An 18,752-nucleotide genomic window follows, 5' to 3' on the forward strand; every position below is an offset into this window, starting at 1 on the left:
TTTGACTTGGGAGTAAGGGGTGTGGAGAACAGGAACTTTAAGAAAAAAGTAATAAAAAAAAGAAAAAGGAAAGGAAACCTGGATAGGTCATAGAAGGCAATATTCTTTTCTGAATCGGAGAATAACTTGGGAGATTTGTTCTATGTTCCTACCTGGAGCTCCAGATTCCAGGTAAGTGGATTGGTAAAATCTTTTCAGTTTGCAGAGTGATAATGTTGCTGAATTACATATGCTGCATGTTCTCTTGTTTTGCCATTTATTTAAATGTACTCTCCACTCTCTTTAACTTTGTGTAGTTTTATTTAGAGTAGATCTTTTCTTTTCCTTGCAGTATCTAATCATTAGTAATGCAATAAATAGCTTTTATTCTTGCTTGGCAGTACAAATTTCCCAGGTTAAGTTTACCTGACAACGCAGAACATTTTTATCATCATAAAAACAAACATAGTGCATTACTCAAAAAACACTCTTCTAAGAAGTTTTGCATCCTTCCAAGCTAGTTCTTGGAAGTTACTGTAGAAAATAAGCCAGACTCTCCCTACATACTAAAAGAGTTTACAGGGCCAGCCAGAGTGATACAGCACTGAGGGTAGGGCATTTGCCTAGCATGTTGATCCCTGGCATCCCATACAGTCCCCCAAGCACTGCCAGGAGTAATTCTTGAATGGAGCCAGGAGTAACCCTGAGTATCTCTGGGTGTGACCCAAAAAGAAACAAACAAAAATAAAAAATAAATTTCAAAAGTAAAAGAGTTTACATATGGGAAGGCAGATGATGAAGTAGACTATCACAGAAAACTACTACGTTGAAAGGATGCCCGTGTGGAATCTGGGAAACACTGAACAGAAGAAACTTAGTCTTGACTGGTGATAGATGGCTTTCAGGTGAAGTAAAGTTAAAAAGACAGAGTAGCATTAGAGAGTGGTACGATATTCCGATACAGGTGGAGGTCTTAAAACACAAAAGCTGAACTGGTGGAGATGAAAGTCTGAGTCAGTTTTGAAATTTGGAAAAGGAATCATTTTCACGTGGATCATATCTTCTTCCTCTATTACATCTGACACATTTTAATTAAAAAAAAAAAGCCAAAAAGAATGTAATGCACCAATAAAGTTAAAGGATATGAGATTGGCATTTCCACCTACTATATTTACGTGTCTGTCTGGACACTGCCGACATGTAGTATTACAATTTAGCATGAGTTTCTTGGTGGGTCCTGAGACCTCATAGTCAAAGGAATATATAGGAGAAAACAATTCAGCTTTGCAACGGGGATGGTTGATGGGAGGTTTTAATTTTATTGAAAGAATGGGCAGGTTGTAAAAAGCTATCAGTGTTTTTCTAGGAGTTGTTCCATAACCTGGTTATTTACTTATGTTAGTTGTGTCAGTGAAGCTGTAAGATGTATTGCCAGAATAAACTTGCTTCTAAGAACCCGGCTCTCCCAATAAAGAAATCACAAGAAAGAATTCTAGATAGAAGCTCCCTTTCCAGGGCTGCCCAGCGCTAGTTATCATCATACATTCAAGTTCAACAGGAATTCAGAGCATAGCACCAATGTTTAATTCCTCAACGTCCTATTTCCTAAAGCTTTAAACCCCCATGAAAACCTTACAAGTTTGCTTTTTATGTCAGCATTCAATTTCCACAGGCCAGTTACTTTTTTTCATAGTCTTTGCATGATTTTATTTTGAGACACACAAATGAAAACACACATGACATGCATTAAAGACAGCTTTGAATCCCTTAGAATTTGAATCTAAATGTATTCACCAGTTCTGCAAGTGACAATTTAGAGCTGGGAAATAGAAAGCAGAAAAGAAACCTAAAAGAATGAAAATCTCTAGGGACTTCACCAAACCTATATTTTTAATCCTTCTTAGCAAGTCAAATAAATGAAGATACATAAAGCTTTAAATATATATATATATATGTATATATATATAAATGTAGTTCTAAAACACAGACGATACAATCTATTTTTGCACTAACAACCAAGCATGTTTGTTACTAGAAGGTGGTGCTTTATTAAATATTTAATTCCAACAAGAAGCGAACATAGGATTGTACCCACCGGGACCCATGAATCCATTTCGGGCACAAGGACAGACATAATTGTTCCTCTTTAAGATAGAAACCCTATGTATGACCTGAATAATGTACTGACAGCTCGTTCAAATAAATTTGCTTCTGGAATGTTTCTAATCTTATGCATATTGTTAGGGAGAGTGGCGCAGGGAAACCCCTTTATTAAACTTAGCCCGTTGGGCATTCTCTAACAATTTAATTCATTGATTATTAAAAATTAAGCCGCTCAAGCTAAATAAGAAACCCAGAGGGTTTGAGAAAGCTGAATTGGTGTGAGAGATTTAATGAAGCGCTTTCTTTATGTGGAGAGAACTTAGAGAGACGGCACTTTCTGCAACAGTGCGGAAGGCCCCGGGGCAGAACCCACAGAACCGCAGCAGAACCCTCAGAACCCGCAGCAGTTAAACGGATCACACACCATCGTGCTCTGTAGGGCAACTGCGACAAAGCACTCTTAAATCCACATAGTACTCTTTCATGGCATTTACATTTCACGCTCTTAAGAAAGACTGTTGCTTGCAGAAACTGGGCCGCCTATCTCTTATCTTTATTTCCCTCTGCAAAACCAGCCAACCTTAACGTGGAAGGAAATTCTCTCTCCTGGTAATGTTCTCAGCCCAGTGCAAATAAGCAACAAGAATAATTTTTCCCCCTTTTACTCAGATTTAGATCATTTGGGGGCTGCATAGATTTGTCTTCATTAATTGTTTTTTAGTCGGATAATAAAAGTTATGTATTCTCATTATAGGAGAATTTGAAATGATATTAAATGATAAAGAAGAAAATAAAGCTCACATGTAGTTCTCTCGTTGGAAATAACACCGTGGGTATGATTAAAACAAAAAGTTCACCAAAAGTTTGAACTTTAGGTGTGCTATAAAATATTCAGTTGAGACAGTCTTTGATTTCAACACTAGCGAAGGCTGGACTTCCCCTCTCACCAGTGCTCTTTCCCAGCTATGTACCCTCCGGGGTCAAGCCTTACTTATGAGAGATTATCCCAGGGTCTTTCATTCAGGTTTTTAATAAAAGAAATGATCTTTTCTTGTTCATTAATACCTATTTTTAATTTGTTTTAGTATAAAATATTTGGGCTGGAGCGATAGCACAGGGGGTAGGGCCTTTGCCTTGCACGTGGTCAACCCGGGTTCGATTCCTCTGTCCCTCTCGGAGAGCCTGGAAAGCTACAGAGAGTATCCCGCCCGCATGGCAGAGCCTAGCAAGCTACCAGTGGCGCATTCACTATATCAAAAACAGTAACAACAATTCTCATAATGGAGATTACAGGCACCCTCTTGAGCAAATCCATGAACAACGGGACAACAGTGCTATAAAATATTTGGTTAATCAAGAGTCCACTAGTTGATGAGAGTAAGGACAATTTTTTAAATGACATATTGAGAAACTGTCAGCTTTCATTTTGTCTTGGTTTTGTTTATTCAACAGGTTTTTTTTTTTTTTCTGGACAACTGAACCATATGTCCGGCAGATATCCTAGTAAATCATTCATGTCTGTGATTCCCTCTGAAATATCATCAAACATCTGAAATCCACTTCTGGTCACATATGTCTATGAAAAGAAAAAGCCTTTTAGATGCATTTCAAAGTGTAGGATTCCTTTATGACCTACATCTAGCCCAGGGAAGCCATCTCCCTTCTCAGTTATTGATGATATGACAAGACTTCTTGGTTTCCTCAGTTTGTTATGTTCTCTCAGTAGTTAAAATATTGGTTCACCTACAAACTTACTAAGAAAAGACTCAGAACTACAAGATGGAAGTTTAAACTTTTGTCTCAATTATAACTTTTTCCCGGAACTAAAACCAAAATGATTACTCAGAGAATACTACTCTGAAATTATTCAGCGTTAGAATTTATACAATACCTAGAATGTATGTAGTACTTGAGAGAAAATCAAAAGTGATAATAACCCAAATAGAAATCACAGGCATCATTTTTCTATGTCAAAAGAAAAGATAATAATAATAACTGTAAGTAGAAGCCGTTAATCCCTAAAGCCTCTAAGTAAAGTAGAGAACCTGCAAGAAGAAATTAATAACTTTCTAAGTGTAGCTTTGAAAACTGAATTAATAAAAATATCCCTTTTTTAAGCCACTATAATAATAAAGGTTTTATTTTTCAAAACCTTAGCAAAATCAAAGTTAGAGCACAGAAAAAATAAATTCCCCTGAAGGAACCTCAAGAATGCTTCAGGTCCCTAGATATCGTGAGGGAGGAAGAACCTGAGACCCCAATCTTCTCCTGGATTTATTTTATTAAATTTCTTCGTGAGGGGCTGGAGACATAATACAGAAGGTAGTACACCTGCTTTGCATGTGGTCAATCCGGGTTTAATTCTGGGCATCTCATAGGGTCCTTCAAGCCCTGCCAGGAAGATTCCTGAATGCAGACCAGGAATTATCCCTGAGCACCAACAGGTGTGACCAGAAACCAAATTTAAAAAATCTTCACAATTTAGAGTCTCTGTCTCCCTCTCTCTTCCTCTCTCTCCCTCTCTCTCCCTTTTTCTCTCTCCCCCTCTCTCTCTCTCCCTTTCTCTCTGTCTCTCTCTGTGTCTTCCCCACCCCCCACTCTTCACTTCTCTTCCAGCAGGCAATTGGAAGATAAAATCCCCATCTAAATACTCCCTGAACATAGGCTCTTACTAATCCCCTCTTAAAAGTGTCATTAATTGAAATCCTCTAAAATGTCAATTTTCCAAATCTATGTGGCATAGAAAATTTGCCTCAAAGAAAGAGGACTGTCCTGTAGAACAGAAGAGAAGCTTTTCTTGTGCACCTGAGAGCAGCAGGTTAAAAAATGAATACATTTGTTTGTGTTCAGCTAGACACTCTGGTGTTAGAACTACACTGTAGCGCTGTAGCACTGTATTCCCATTGTTCATTGATTTGCTTGAGCGCAGCGCGCGCCAGTAACATCTCCATTGTGAGATTTATTATTACTGTTTTATCAATTACACCATGGGTAGCTTGCCAGGCTCTGCTGTACAGGCGGGATACTCTCAGTAGTTTGCCAGGCTCTCTGAGAGGGTCGGAGGAATCAAACCCAGGTCGGCTACGTGCAAGGCAAACTCCCTACCCGCTGTGCTACCGCTCCAGTCCGTTAGACTACATACATAGTATAAATCCTAAACTACATATTTTATGTACAGGAGGGAATGAATACTTAGAAGTTTAGGATTAGAAGCAAGCTATCAAGAACAAAAGGCAGGGCATAAAAATCAACTTCTTGGCTTATAGATGATATGTTCATCTCATGTTTCTGAGAGAATTAAAAGTGACAAAAAAAAAAGCCATAAGTATACAAAGGACAAAAAGTTAGAGCCATAAGATAGTTCCTAAACTACTAAAACTCTGGAGTTTTCTTTGAAGATTCTCTTACCTTCACAACACTCACTTCAATTGCTGTAAAGAGAAATGAATCATATCACAAGCTAAGGAAGCTAAGAGAAAGGATATATGTGAACTTTAAGCAAGATTTTGTTTTTATTTTCAAGATTTTCATTTGTATTAGTGATGAAGATATCTTTAGATAAAGCTATTAAATTTATTTTAAAATAAAAATGAATTTTTTACATGTCAGAATTGAGGGATCAATAAAAGAAAATTCTGGTCTGTAGGATGATTAGAGCTAAACAAAGGGAAGGGAGAGATTCGGGAACACCTTGATGGGTGAGACTGTGGTAAGCCTAAACTCCGGGAAAAACCGGGACAAGCTACTCATGGCAAGGGGGAGAGGACAAAGTAATGTCATCCTACATGTCCCACTTTTCTGTTTACAAAATTACAAAAATTTGAAATAGAAAGAGGAACAATTCTAAATACAGTACAATTCCAAGTCACAGCACAATTTAAAATCACAATACAGTCTTATTAGTTGTACTAATATTTCAGTCTGACCCTGGGTCCAGAGCAGTGCTTATAGTGAAGCGTTCAATTGTCCTGCACTGTCCAGGGGTGATGTGAGTCATCAATGATTAAGAGTCATTTAGTCCCATTTTGAAGAAATGAAGTGTCTGGATCAAAACTGAAGAGTTGTTCCTGTATCAGCATCAGTAGTGGTAGCAGCAATGAGTCTCAGGGGAGCAGCTCTTAGGAGTCCAATAAATTTCAGGAATCACTGGATCAGTCCGGAAGCATTGGAACAGGAGCATCACAACTTCTGGCAGGAAAACTTCAGCAGAGGAATGCAGCCATTCTCTGGTCAGGTTCCTCGATAGTCATAGATGTGTAACCTAGCTTATGTTTGGAAAAAACACTTTAAAGTTATTAGAGGCTTTCGCAGTTGGGGTTTGGTCTCCATGCCTGTGGATAAAGAAAGAGATAAAGGGGAGCTCCAATACCAATAGATATCCTAGAGATATATGAGAAGGTGTTCCTGTTAAATCATTCCTTTCTCCTTCAGGAACCTGTGAGTTCCAAGGAAAGGGTAAAAGTAAATTATTGTTAGTTCAAAATATGGAGGCCTTATTTTTACAGGTTGTCCAATCCACAACCTGTAAAAGAGGGGTATAAGGAATGTTCTTAATGTGACCTCATGATATGCTGAAAGGGGCTAGAGGCCTTTGCTGCAGGTCCTCTAATGCTGGCTCCCCTTCTTTTCTTGTGACTTCCAGCTGAGATCAGTTTGGCGATGGATCAGAGCTGGAATTAGAAAAGTTGTGAGTCTCTGGTGGTCTGAGATCCAAATCAGGTGGTTGAATTCTACTTCTCACAAGACGTAATGGGACCCAAAGTTTCCCAGCGGGGTTATCATCTGTTGAAACAAAAGCATAGCCTTTTCCTCAAATGAGGAGTTTTCCTGCTACATTCAATTGAGAAAATATCTCCTTTTTGTATTTGATTTAACATTCCATATGTCCACTGAAAATGCAGAGGTGGCTTAAAGCCATAGTGTTCGCTATTGAAAAGGGGTTTTAATAACTGTATTGGGGCAGGAAATACCCAAAATTGCACTTCCTGCCATCATTGGCTGCAGCAATTATACTAATTGGAGCTCTGAAACTCCACACTGGGGAAAGGGGCTGCAACTGAGAACATCCCCAGATTTTGCGGGGCCTGGGGCTGGTCTCCTTGCAGGTTTCCTGTATTGGGGTCACCCACTGCATCAAAATTAAAGCGACAATCTCTGGCCCAATGATTTTCCCTCTTACACCGGGGACAGGGCCCAGGAGGTGCAAGTCTGTCTCTGCAGTCTCTGGCCCAGTGGTTTCCCTTCTTACACCTGGGACAGGGCCCAGGACGTGGTCTCACAGTAGCATGGCTTGGGGGCACATTGCAATCTTTAGGAAAGTGGCCTGGTTTTCCACAATTAAAACATCTTTTCTGAGCTTGTCTCTGTAAGGCATAGACCTGCACCTTATGTTTAACAGAGCCAACATTCCAACATGCTTCCAAGTACCCGAATATGTTTTTCTTCTCCTTAATAGGGCCCAGAATGGCCTGGCAATCCTCATTAGCATTTTCAAAGGCCAATAGTTTAGTCAACAGCTCCTGAGTTGCTTTATCCTTAACCTGCATTTCAATGGCTTTCATCAACCTTCCTATGAAATCTGCATGAGGTTCTGAGGCTCTCTGGAAAATCTTTGTAAAACTTTCCTTAAATTCTGCATCTGCATCAACCTTCTCCCATGCATGCAGGGCTGCGTCACGGACATGAGCAAAAACAGCACAAGGCAAGGTGACTTGCCTTTCTGGGTCGCGCCATTTCCCTTCACCAGTTAACATCTCACAAATCAACTCAATCCCTGAAAAGTTTTGTCGAGCATGGCCTAGGCCTTGAATCTTTGCCTTGGCCTCATCATAGAGCCACATCCAAGTACTGAGAAGGGCTTAAACATGTCTTAGCAACCATGTGAAAATCTTGAGGTACCCAGTAGGACTTTTTACTCCAGTATGCAAGATACTCCCTACAGTACGGAGATGTAGGCCCGTACGAGACACAGGCCTGTTTGAAAGGACTGAGAGAATCCATCCTTAACCTGCGATAAGATGGATGCTGCTTCTTCTCTGCCTGGACTGGGCGATTGGGAGCATGTCCCGAGCAGTCTGGAGGCCACTTAGCTGAGTCACTCTCGGACTCAGAATCTGAGTAAGTGATAGCAGACTCATAACCCGCATCACTTCCATCTAATACACTGGAAATAGAGCTATATTCACCAGCCTCAGAAATATTTTTACTATGAAAATCCTTTAGAGACTTAGGTGTGGGAGGAGCTGAGGCCGTATTATTCCTAATGTTCTCCACATTAATTGCATTATTCAAAAACAGAAGAATAGAATTAACAATCTCCCATGTAATCCAGAATTCCATGGGGATCTCAGTCTCTTCCTTAGATGCCTTAGAGACATTATTCTTAACTCTTTTCCAAATCTTGGTTTCTAGAGTTCCTTCGTCTGGGAACCATGGGTTAACCTCATAAACTACTTTAAAGCAGGACCAGAGTTGGTCTCTGGAAATGCAGAGTTCATGGTCTCCTATTCTGCGGGAGAGAGACTGAATCAAATCCATAAATGACTTGCCCTGTTCAGTCTGGCTCGAGAAAATATGAAAGATCTTGGGAAGGCCCAGAATCTGCCCCATCTCAGTGGGTAATTGCTGTGAACAAGAACAAGATCATGCAGGGAATTCCAACACCATATCTCATGATATTGAATGAAAAGGTAGTTTCATTCAATATCATGAGATAGCCTTTTCTCTAGAAATGGAATTATTTTTCATTGCTAGCACTATAGCACTGTCATCCCATTGTTCATCGATTTGCTCGAGTGGGCACCAATAACGTCTCCATTGTGAGATTTGCTGTTACTGTTTTTGGCATATCGAATACGCCACGGGTAGCTTGCCAGGCTCTGCCGTGCAGGCAGCATACTCTCAGTAGCTTGTCAATTCAAAAATAATGAATCAAAAATTTTCTGTGCAAAGAGGCTGCAGACATAGTACAGCATGATATGTGCTTATCTTGCAAGCAGTAAAAACAGATTTGAGTACTGGCATCCCATATGGTTCCCTGATCACCGTCTGGAGAAACCTGAGTATAGCCAGGTGTGGACCCCACGAAAAAGAAAACCAACTAAAATTAATAAACTAAAATTAATCAATAAACAGTGAGGTAGCCAGTGGTGACCATTTATTGTGCTATAGGAAGTATCGGGACACGCACTGGAAGTGTGCAGGTTATTCCCTGCTAAGATTGCACACTTGGTTGCAAGGATCCCCTGTGGCACAGCCCTGATATACCACTCCATCCGCCACCTGGATAATATTGTTAATATTAAAAAAAAATCTTGCCTATCCTAATAAAAAAGAATCCTTTTGAGACACAACCTTTCCCACCTGCCCTGGACACTGAAAAGTTTTAGTTTCGCCCGTTGTTGCCACCTGGTGGACAAAGATGATTATTTTAGACAACAGTTGGGAACATGTCTTAGTTTAACCACAAGATGGCAGCACACAACCAAGTTTTCAAAGAGCCAAGCTCAAAACTTACAAAAAAGAAAAAACCCAAGATTTGCTCCTCGAAAAGAAATATTCTTTTCCAGCAAAAGTAGGTGATAGAAAATTGTTAAGCGCTACATTTCTTTTTTTTTCTTTTTGGGTCACACCCCGATGCACAGGGGTTACTCCTGAATCTGCACTAAGGAATTACCCCTGGCGGTGCTCAGGGGATCATATGGGATGCTGGGAATCGAACCTGGGTGGGCTGTGTGCAAGGCAAATGCCCTACCAGCTGTGCTATCACTCCAGCCCTACATTTCCTTTTGTAAAGACATAGAATATTAAATTCAGATCATTACTATTTCACATCGGTTTAATTGTGGCAATAGGGAGAATTTCTGTGTGTGTGTGTGTGTGTGTGTGTGTGTGTGTGTGTGTGTGTGTGTGTGTGTGTGTGTGTGTGTGTGTCTGGTGGTTTGGTGCCATATCTGGCAGTGCTCAGGACTTACCCTTGCTCTTGACCTCCTGGATCACTCTTGGATCACTCCCGGATCACTCCTGATCAGTGATCATCCCTGACTGGGCTCAGAGGATTAACTATGGTTGCAGGGATCCAACCTGGAGTGTCTGCATGCAAAGCAAGCGTCTTTCTCACTGTACTATCACTTCGGCCTTTTATCTGGTTTTTACAAATATGTTTTTAATGGGAATATTCTTAATTTTGGGAAGAAATTGCCTCTTTGAGGGTCAGAGAGAGAGGGCAGGAGATGCAGACACTGGCTTGTTTGTAAAAGCTCCTGTTTCAGTCGCTAGCACCGCAAGGAGCGACTCCTGAGCACAGAACCGAGAGTAAGCCCCAGAGAACCTCCAGATGTTGCCCAAAAGCCCAAATAAATGTTTAAATGTTTAAAATACTCCTCTTAATGACGTATTTCATTAATTAGGGGGACTTCTGTTTACTAATAAATACATTAAAGTTATCATGTAAATATGCATTGCCTGCATGGTTTACTTGTTAAACTATGTGTGTGCCCCCTTTTAACAAATATTTCACTGATACTTCTTTCAGAAAATTTTTTAAACACAAATAGAACACAATTCTTATTCAATAAACACTTACATATCTGGCAATACTCTTGAAATAATGTTATACTTTACCTAATTTATATATATCACAAATTCATATTCTTGATAAAATATTATACTTTACCTCATTTATAGCACACATTCATGGGAGCATAAATTAATACAAATCTCTATATAGATGATGTATGCAGAGCAACAAGGTTAAATGGCATTTTCTGCATTTTCAGCAGAACCTTTGGTCTCCTGGCGCCCTGTTTCCATAAGAATTACTAGGATTTTTTTCCCATGAGAAGTGTGGATTAGGGATAGAACGGGCAAAGCCATGTATATTCGTTGGGTGAGGATGGTTTCATCAAAGATCTAGCTCCCTTTGATTAAAGAGCATTACTTTATGACGTCGAGGGATAATTGTAAACTTTAAAGATTGACAAGTCAAAAGGCTAGACCAAAAAAAGTGAACTGTGTTTTATACAAGAATAGAGTTAAACTCACCCCAGCAATTAATGACTCATTTAAATACCAACTCGACTTGCAACCCTAGAAGTGTTTGCTTCTCTAAAAATCCAGATGAACATCATGCAATGGTGGACAGATTTCTGGCTAGAAAACTGGAAATCCTACATTTCAGTCTCATTTCTGTTTCCTGTCCACGGGGTATAACTGATTGGTCTCTATAAGCTTCGGTTTCCTCATATTCAACAGGGGCATTCTCTCCAATGTCTTCCTTTTCGTTGAATGAATGTTGCATTATGACATCATTTCTATTTCAGATATTTGTCATTAAATATCACTATCTTTGTGCAACATTTTATGTTCACCACTGAAGTCCTTACAGTGTCTTTTCAACAATTTTAACTCATATTTATTGTTTGAGTCTAAGCAACAGGTACATATCTGGATCTCAAAGAAAAGGTATTAGGACAAAAATGGTGAAAGAAAACATATGGCAGTGTTCTGTACAGTTGGGATGTCAGTGAGCAGATCATTCGAGGAGTCAACTGATACAGAGCAGGGTTGTAGCTCTTGATGTAGGAGCTGAATTCTCTTCTGGAGTCCAAGTGGCAGCACACACTGGCTTCTGATAGGAGATGAGCAAAATTCTGGCTTCATCTTTCTGTATGGACTTCCAGTGCATTGCACGTGTTAACTCTCTGCAACCAATCTATCAGTTCAATTACAGACCAGTAGCTACTTGGGACTTGAGAATTTTTAGAAGTATATCTGAAAGTTCACCAGAATTGTGATACTAAAAGACATTTGCACTAGACTCCCCTTCATTTCAGGGATAATTTAGGGACACTCCCCCTTAATTAAATAACTCTTTCCTTATTTGTAGGCAGCTTATGAGCCATCTGGTGGATACTAGTTTTGCTAATGCTTAGTTGTAGCCAGACACTTTCAAGTCTTCAGACAGAAGGACAATTGTGACATTCTCCAAGCCAACGTAAGAACTTCCAGTAAAGTATTCTCTCTGAACACTTCCCTCTATGATCTTTTGTGATTGTGCAAAAGAAAAATTGATGAGATAAGATAATAAATTGCCCAGAGCCGCAGAAACTTTACAAATCTAATTTTGTATAGTTTTTTTTTGTATAGACTTTTTGTGCTAAACCAGAAAATAAAAAAAAAATTAGCTACTCATATTACATTTTGATCTTACAGTCATTGGCCCTTTGCTAAGGGAATGCTTGGTATAATTTTTATTTCCTCATTTTTTAGGCATTCTATACCCACTATCCTGAGCCATTGTACACTAAAGAGTCTGTCATGCATTGAATGGACCATAACAGTGAACAGTGATGGAATTCACAATGTATGACTGAAGACAGGCAGTAATCAAAGTCTCAGACAGATATATTTAAAATTAAAACTGAAGTGGGTGATATGAAGAATAGCAGCTTATAATAAAATGACTTGAAGGACAAAGTGATAGGGATAGTGGGCAGGGCATTTGCCTTGCACTTGGCCAGCCCAGGTTCCATCTCCAAGACCCCAGATGCTCTCCAGAGCCTCGCAGGTGTGATGCCTGAGCACAGAGCCAAGAGTCAGCCCTGAGCAACACCAGGTGCAGTCCAAAAACAAACATTTTCTTAAAATAAAGGAACTTAATATGCTAAGGAGTCTAAGAAAGATTTCACTGTGTCAGTAATAATTAAGGATGAGAAATAATGAATGAGATTTGCAGTAGCTTGAACATTGGACCCTAGACCATGTAGCAGAGAAAACATGGCATCAGGGAAAATAAACAATAGTACTGGACATAAAAGTTTCATACATGATAAATTCATATGTATAAATTTAAGTATGAATGTGATAGGCAGTGAAGAGGAGAGAGATGGTGATAATGGTGACAGGGAGTAGATGAAACCATGCCAAGGATTTGGGTACTTACTTTGAAAGCCACTAGAAAGTATTTACATGCTTTAAACAAGACACGTCCAATGTAAAGAGAGATCTGGCTTCAAAGTGAAAGTGTTTTGCTTTCTTCATGAAAACATGTTATTTGAGCATATTCCATACTGGAATCACCACACCTCAATTTGAGTGTGTAATTCTTTGTTTTAATTCATGCAGCTCTCTCCACTCTCTGAAAAAGCCTATTTTTTTTTTCTTGAGTCAGCTATCTCTTATTTCTGATAACATTTTGCTTTAAAAAAATTAAGCCATCAGGGTATATCCTTCATATAGAAAACAGCTCCTAGCCATTTAGACTTGGCACCTAAATCTAACCAGCCGTCCAATAGTCCTGAAAGTCAAAGTGTTATTTTCTCAAAATTTTGCATATTTACTGTTAATGAACTGGAGCGATAGCACGGCAAGTAGGGTGTTTGCCTTGCATGCAGCTGACCCAGGTTCCACTCCTCTGCCCTCTCAGAGAGCCCAGCAAGTTACTGAGAGTATCCTGCCCACATGGCAGAGCCTGGCAAGCTACCTGTGGCATATTCAACATGCCAAAAACAACAAGGCTCACAATGGAGACCTTACTGGTGCCCGCTCGAGCAAATCGATAAACAATGGGACAACAGTGCTAACAGTGCTACTTTTAATGATGTAATAGTATATGGCTTATTGATAAGACCACGTAACGGTACAGTATTTAACTTTTAAACACTGATATGTAATTATATATTAAATTATAGCTCTAAAAAATGTTCTACATGCCAGACCTCACCGAGGCACTAGAGATGCAGTAGTTAACAAAATACACTGTTGCTGCCCAGTAAGGTATACATGAGTAAAGTAGACAAATCTGTGAGCAATAAGTAAATGTACAATGTGATGCCATGAAGTGGTTTGAAATTAATACCTGATGTATTATTAAGCACAACAAAGTAATAAAGAGCAACCTTTTGGACAAGGTAATGGGAGAAGCCTTTCCTGAGTTGGTAGCATTTCAGCAGAAATCTAAATTTAGGTGATTGAGCTCCACAAAGAGACCAAGGAGATTAAGCAGCACACACAGAGGTTTTAAAGCTGGACTAGACAGTATGTAGGAGAGCGAGGCTGAGTGAGCAGACGAGGGGCAAAATAGTAGAATAAGGCGAGGTATTAGACACATACTTTGGCTCCCTAAATCACAGTCAAAAGTACATACTCAAAATTACTGTATTGTCTACACAATGTTACACCACAGGTAAAATCAAGCATTTGTAGCTATATTTCTTCTTTTGTAATTTTTTGCCACCTCTACCTGGGCATTTGTTGCAATAGAGCAATCTCTTTCTCTATCCCTCAGGCTTTCCCAGTCTATGTTCTTATTAGAATTCTTTTCCACCTTTTCTCTCATTCTCCTTTCAGTGGAGAGTACCAAGCTAGCTCTTGGTATCAATTAAGGATAAGCAATTGATAGGGTTTTTTTTTTATCTGTTTTTGTTTTGTTAAATGTTTCTTTTTTAGAAATTGGTACCACCGTGCACTTCAAGCAAAAAGGTATGGTTTCTATTTCTCATAACCTTCGATATATTAAAATTAAGCTTTTTATGCCACTATGTCATTAATACATAAAACTGAATTTATTTTTTCTTAGTAATTAGTGATAATAATGCCCCAAATACATTTAACCGCTGTTTTTTTTCAAATTGTAAACTTTTTCTTTCACAAAATGTTCCTGATCCAACCCATTTCCCGGGATTGCTTTCAACAATTCTTCATGTTTAAGTATCTAGAGCTGAGCAAGTTATTCCTCACCCCCAGGATAATTAGGTGCCCATGGTTAATTCCTGTGTGGTGACACACAAGATTCACAATCCAGTGACAGAGCCCCCTTTATCATTTCCTGTTGCTTGTGTATGCAGACACCTGCTGGAGGTAAGAGAACAAACTTGGAGTGGGCAGGACTTGTCTGTTTCCCAGCAGACCCCAAGCCTTCGTATAACTCCACCCTGCTCAAGCTGCTGTATCTCTGGATTGTGCCAAGAACTTCAGTTTTATGCCTTCAAGCTGCCTTTTATACCCCCATAAACCCTGTGTTTATAAAGTGTTCTTTTCTATAACAAGACTATGCAATAAGTTTAAAAATTCAAGACATGAACCCCAAACTACAAACAATGATCAATGATGAGGTCTTTACAATTCAATAGAAAGCCTTAGAGTGTCTGAGCCAGAGCCACAGACAAATCTGCACAGCCAAGCACCACCATCCCTAATTACCTGCGGCCACCCACTTGGACTGGGGTTTGTCTGGTATGAAGATGTCTTCTTCTTCAAGCCTCAGAGTGGGTGAGGCAACCAAGATCACTCTCAACAGTAAAAACTTGATCTCATGGCACTTAAACTGGTTAAATAACCAGAAGTTGTAGAAAATGTGGACGTTTTGTAGCCCTCTGGAGAGGACATTGATTACAGTCCATTTTTTCACAAGTCCTCAGAATGTAGTAAGGAAAAAATATCTGATTACACATTTATATTATACATATATATACATATATATCACAGATAGATATGATCATATATATCACATGTCATATTTATACATCTGTGTATATATATGTAAATTAATGATAATTGGGGAAAAGAAAAAATATTCTCATCCTAACTGTATTTTCTCTTTCCAGTGTGATATTATCAGTTACATTGGAATTTCAAATGACGATTTTTAATAGATTATGGTACCGCAGGTCTTGATGCAAATGAAGAAATAGAACAAATAGAAGAATAAAAGAGGCTTTCCTTCTCTAATTTTTAAAGTCTCATGTAATCATATTTTTATTGTCACCAAAAGTTGCTAATGAGTTCAAATAAATTTTAATGCATACCAAAATACTTGATGTTGATTGATGGGAAACATCATTAACTTGATATAGAGGAAACATAATGCCACCTAAAAATTATACAATAGGTGCCAAAATTTAGTTCTAAGACATTTATCAAAAATGTATATATTTATTTTTATGTATGTTAATATATACACATCTCTCTAATCTATTAATTTTATTCCCTCAGAGAAAGTTGTACTTATTACAATAGGACAGTAGGTGGCACCACAGTCAACCTTATCAGTCTTTTCTTTAAACATGGCTTCCCTGTATGTAAACGTGCTTTAACCTATATATACAGTTAGAGAATATCAAAGATCTAGAATAATCTGAATTTTTTTTATCCTTGTTTAACATCTGTTTAATATATTGCTTTTGTTTTCTTTCCAATCACTCTGATGAATTTGAGAAATTTAAGCTAACTCCTCTGTCCTTTTTTTAATATATGACAACTATTTATGGGGGAAAAAAATCGATTGATTCTGATTCCTTGACAGCTGGAAGAAATGCCCACAGATCACCTACGGCATGAATAATGACTGTTTTAAATATTCTACTCTCAAATCCAGGGAAAGGAGCCCTAGATACTCAGGAAAGTAATAGAATATGCCAACATGATTTGAATCATAAAGGTTCTAAATGCATTTGCTCTAAGCAGATGTTAAAATCACCTTATACATTCTTTGGGATTTTAATTGACAGATGACTGGGCTGGTGGAATCCAACATCAGATTTCTAGTGTAGGAATTTGCCCACTTTTTTTATATTTCTCACTTTTAGGATGTTTGACTATTCTTACTATTCTTTTCCTTAGTCATAAATCCCTTTTACTAGCACTCTCTTTGCAAAACGTGGTGCATCTTTCATCTTGATACAGAATCTCACTTACATATTAGACTAGAGATGAGAACCTTGACCTGGATTGTTGACTCAAGACACCCAATTTTGCTGCAGCTGAATTTTGTCCTTCAGATCAAAAGTTAAAAGTGACCCAATTCAACAAATCATTGCTTTTGTTCCACAGTATTTCATACCTTTCTCGAGTTAAACTCCATAAGCTAACATCAGCAATGCTGCTACCATTTATTGAATATTTTCTGGCTACACATCTCAAAATATGTACACACGCACACACACACACCACACACACACACACACACACAGAATGCAGTTAAATACCAGATAAGATTTGTCTGTTATATGAAAAAATATGTAGCCAATTTTTTATTGTGGTTCTATTTGCCCATCTATTCTTAAGGCTAATTTATGTTTGCAGACTCTTGCTTTCATTATATCTGTCAGTATGTAAAAGCACTTGCTGAGCTTGGCCATCTGGTATGAGAAATAAGATTTATCATTTGCATTTCCACAAATAAGCAGAAATTTCATAACTATGAACTAAAACATAATTAATGATTTTGCTGATTACTCTCCCTTGAAATAGCCATTAACTGAAGTAGTTTCCTATGCAGTAATATATATCTATAATTGCATACACACTTGTGATGATTCCCCAACTATCACCCATTTACTCTTTCAATTTTTTCAAGCCTATGTATTTATTCTCAAAACTAATTATGAAAAAGAGCAGGTCATATTAATACATTAAATAGTTATGTGAAGCACTTAATAAATAATAATTGATATAGTAATTTTATAGTATGTAATATAGAAGATATAGTAACAGGTCCACAAAATGCATTTTACAGATTATTAACATTGTCATATTGGGATTTCCTACAGAACATAAAGTGTCATGTAAAGGTAGCATATGTGTCCCAATTGTGTGCATTGAAAAACTAACAGTATGTTTATATCATATACCTACATATAAAGATGTATGAATATCACTAGAATATATATACAATTCCACTGTATATAGTTGTTTATAAAGTACATACATTATCAATAAATAATGTATTATACAAATGTTTTTGCTTTCTTCAGTAGTTACTACTCTTCAAAGAAAGTAAGTCTGTAATTTTACTTTATCCCCAGAACTGTTCAATTCCAAGGTATTTTAAGGATAATTGAAAATGTTCTAGCACAAATTTAGATTGGAGAAATAGGATAAATTAGAATCTTTCTGACAACCTTTTGTTTCATACTATCTTTAAGGTAAAACAAACAAAAACACCATTCTGCTTCACTTTGTGTGGTCTCAATTTGTGTGCAATCTTCCTTTGTTTTGGATGCTCTGCTGACATACTAACCTCGACAAATGTGTCATGTCACCCACTATATTCAGAGGAACTAAAATGATAGGAATACTGAGGTCTGAAATCCTAGAAAATTGCCCTGAAGGGGCAACATTAAAAGTTTCAAAAAAGCAAAAAAGTCAGAAGGCACATGGAGGAGGTGGATGAGGAAAGAAAATGAGCTGAATTGAATCACACAAGACCTGGATTCTGACCTCTGGTCCCCTGTTTATTGAGCAACTCTTAGGTGTGAGCAGTGAGACTTAGCAGTAAGGCATATGCTTTACTTGTGTGAGACTCTAGTGCTTCGATTCCGAGTACAGAAACAAAACAACTCAAAGCAGAAGACTACGAAAATACATACTATTAATTAGGTGCATTTTGAAGTCTATAAAATCATGTCAATGGCCTTTAATTCTTCATGAGAGACACAAATATGGAGATATACAGTACCTTGTATTAAATGCTCCTATAGCCATGCAGAAAAATAAGGAATAGATTTAATACTTAAATTGCTTATTCTGTGTGATTTGTTGTTGTCCATTGAAGATCATTTTATAGTGCACATTGGTAACTCTACACTTGGAATATTCATTGTTTAACATGTTTGTTTTGTGTTTGGCAGATACACCCAGTGGTGCTCAGGGCTTACTCCTGGCTCTGCATT

At 38.1% G+C, this 18,752-nt stretch overlaps 1 protein-coding gene across 2 annotated transcripts in view; it reads left to right on the plus strand.

Annotated features, from left to right (window-relative positions):
• LSAMP (limbic system associated membrane protein) overlaps positions 1-18,752 on the plus strand; it is a 755,031-nt gene that overhangs the window by 726,659 nt on the left and 9,620 nt on the right. The window contains exon 8 of one of the 2 annotated variants that reach the window (XM_055127103.1): positions 14,530-14,562. The exons of the other annotated variant lie outside the window; for it this stretch is intronic. Coding sequence (XP_054983078.1) covers positions 14,530-14,562 — 33 coding nt within the window. The remainder of the gene's footprint in view (positions 1-14,529; positions 14,563-18,752) is intronic. 2 annotated transcript variants of the gene reach the window in all.

The sequence above is a fragment of the Sorex araneus genome, chromosome 2 (genome assembly GCF_027595985.1).
Source record: "Sorex araneus isolate mSorAra2 chromosome 2, mSorAra2.pri, whole genome shotgun sequence".
NCBI lineage: Eukaryota > Metazoa > Chordata > Mammalia > Eulipotyphla > Soricidae > Sorex > Sorex araneus.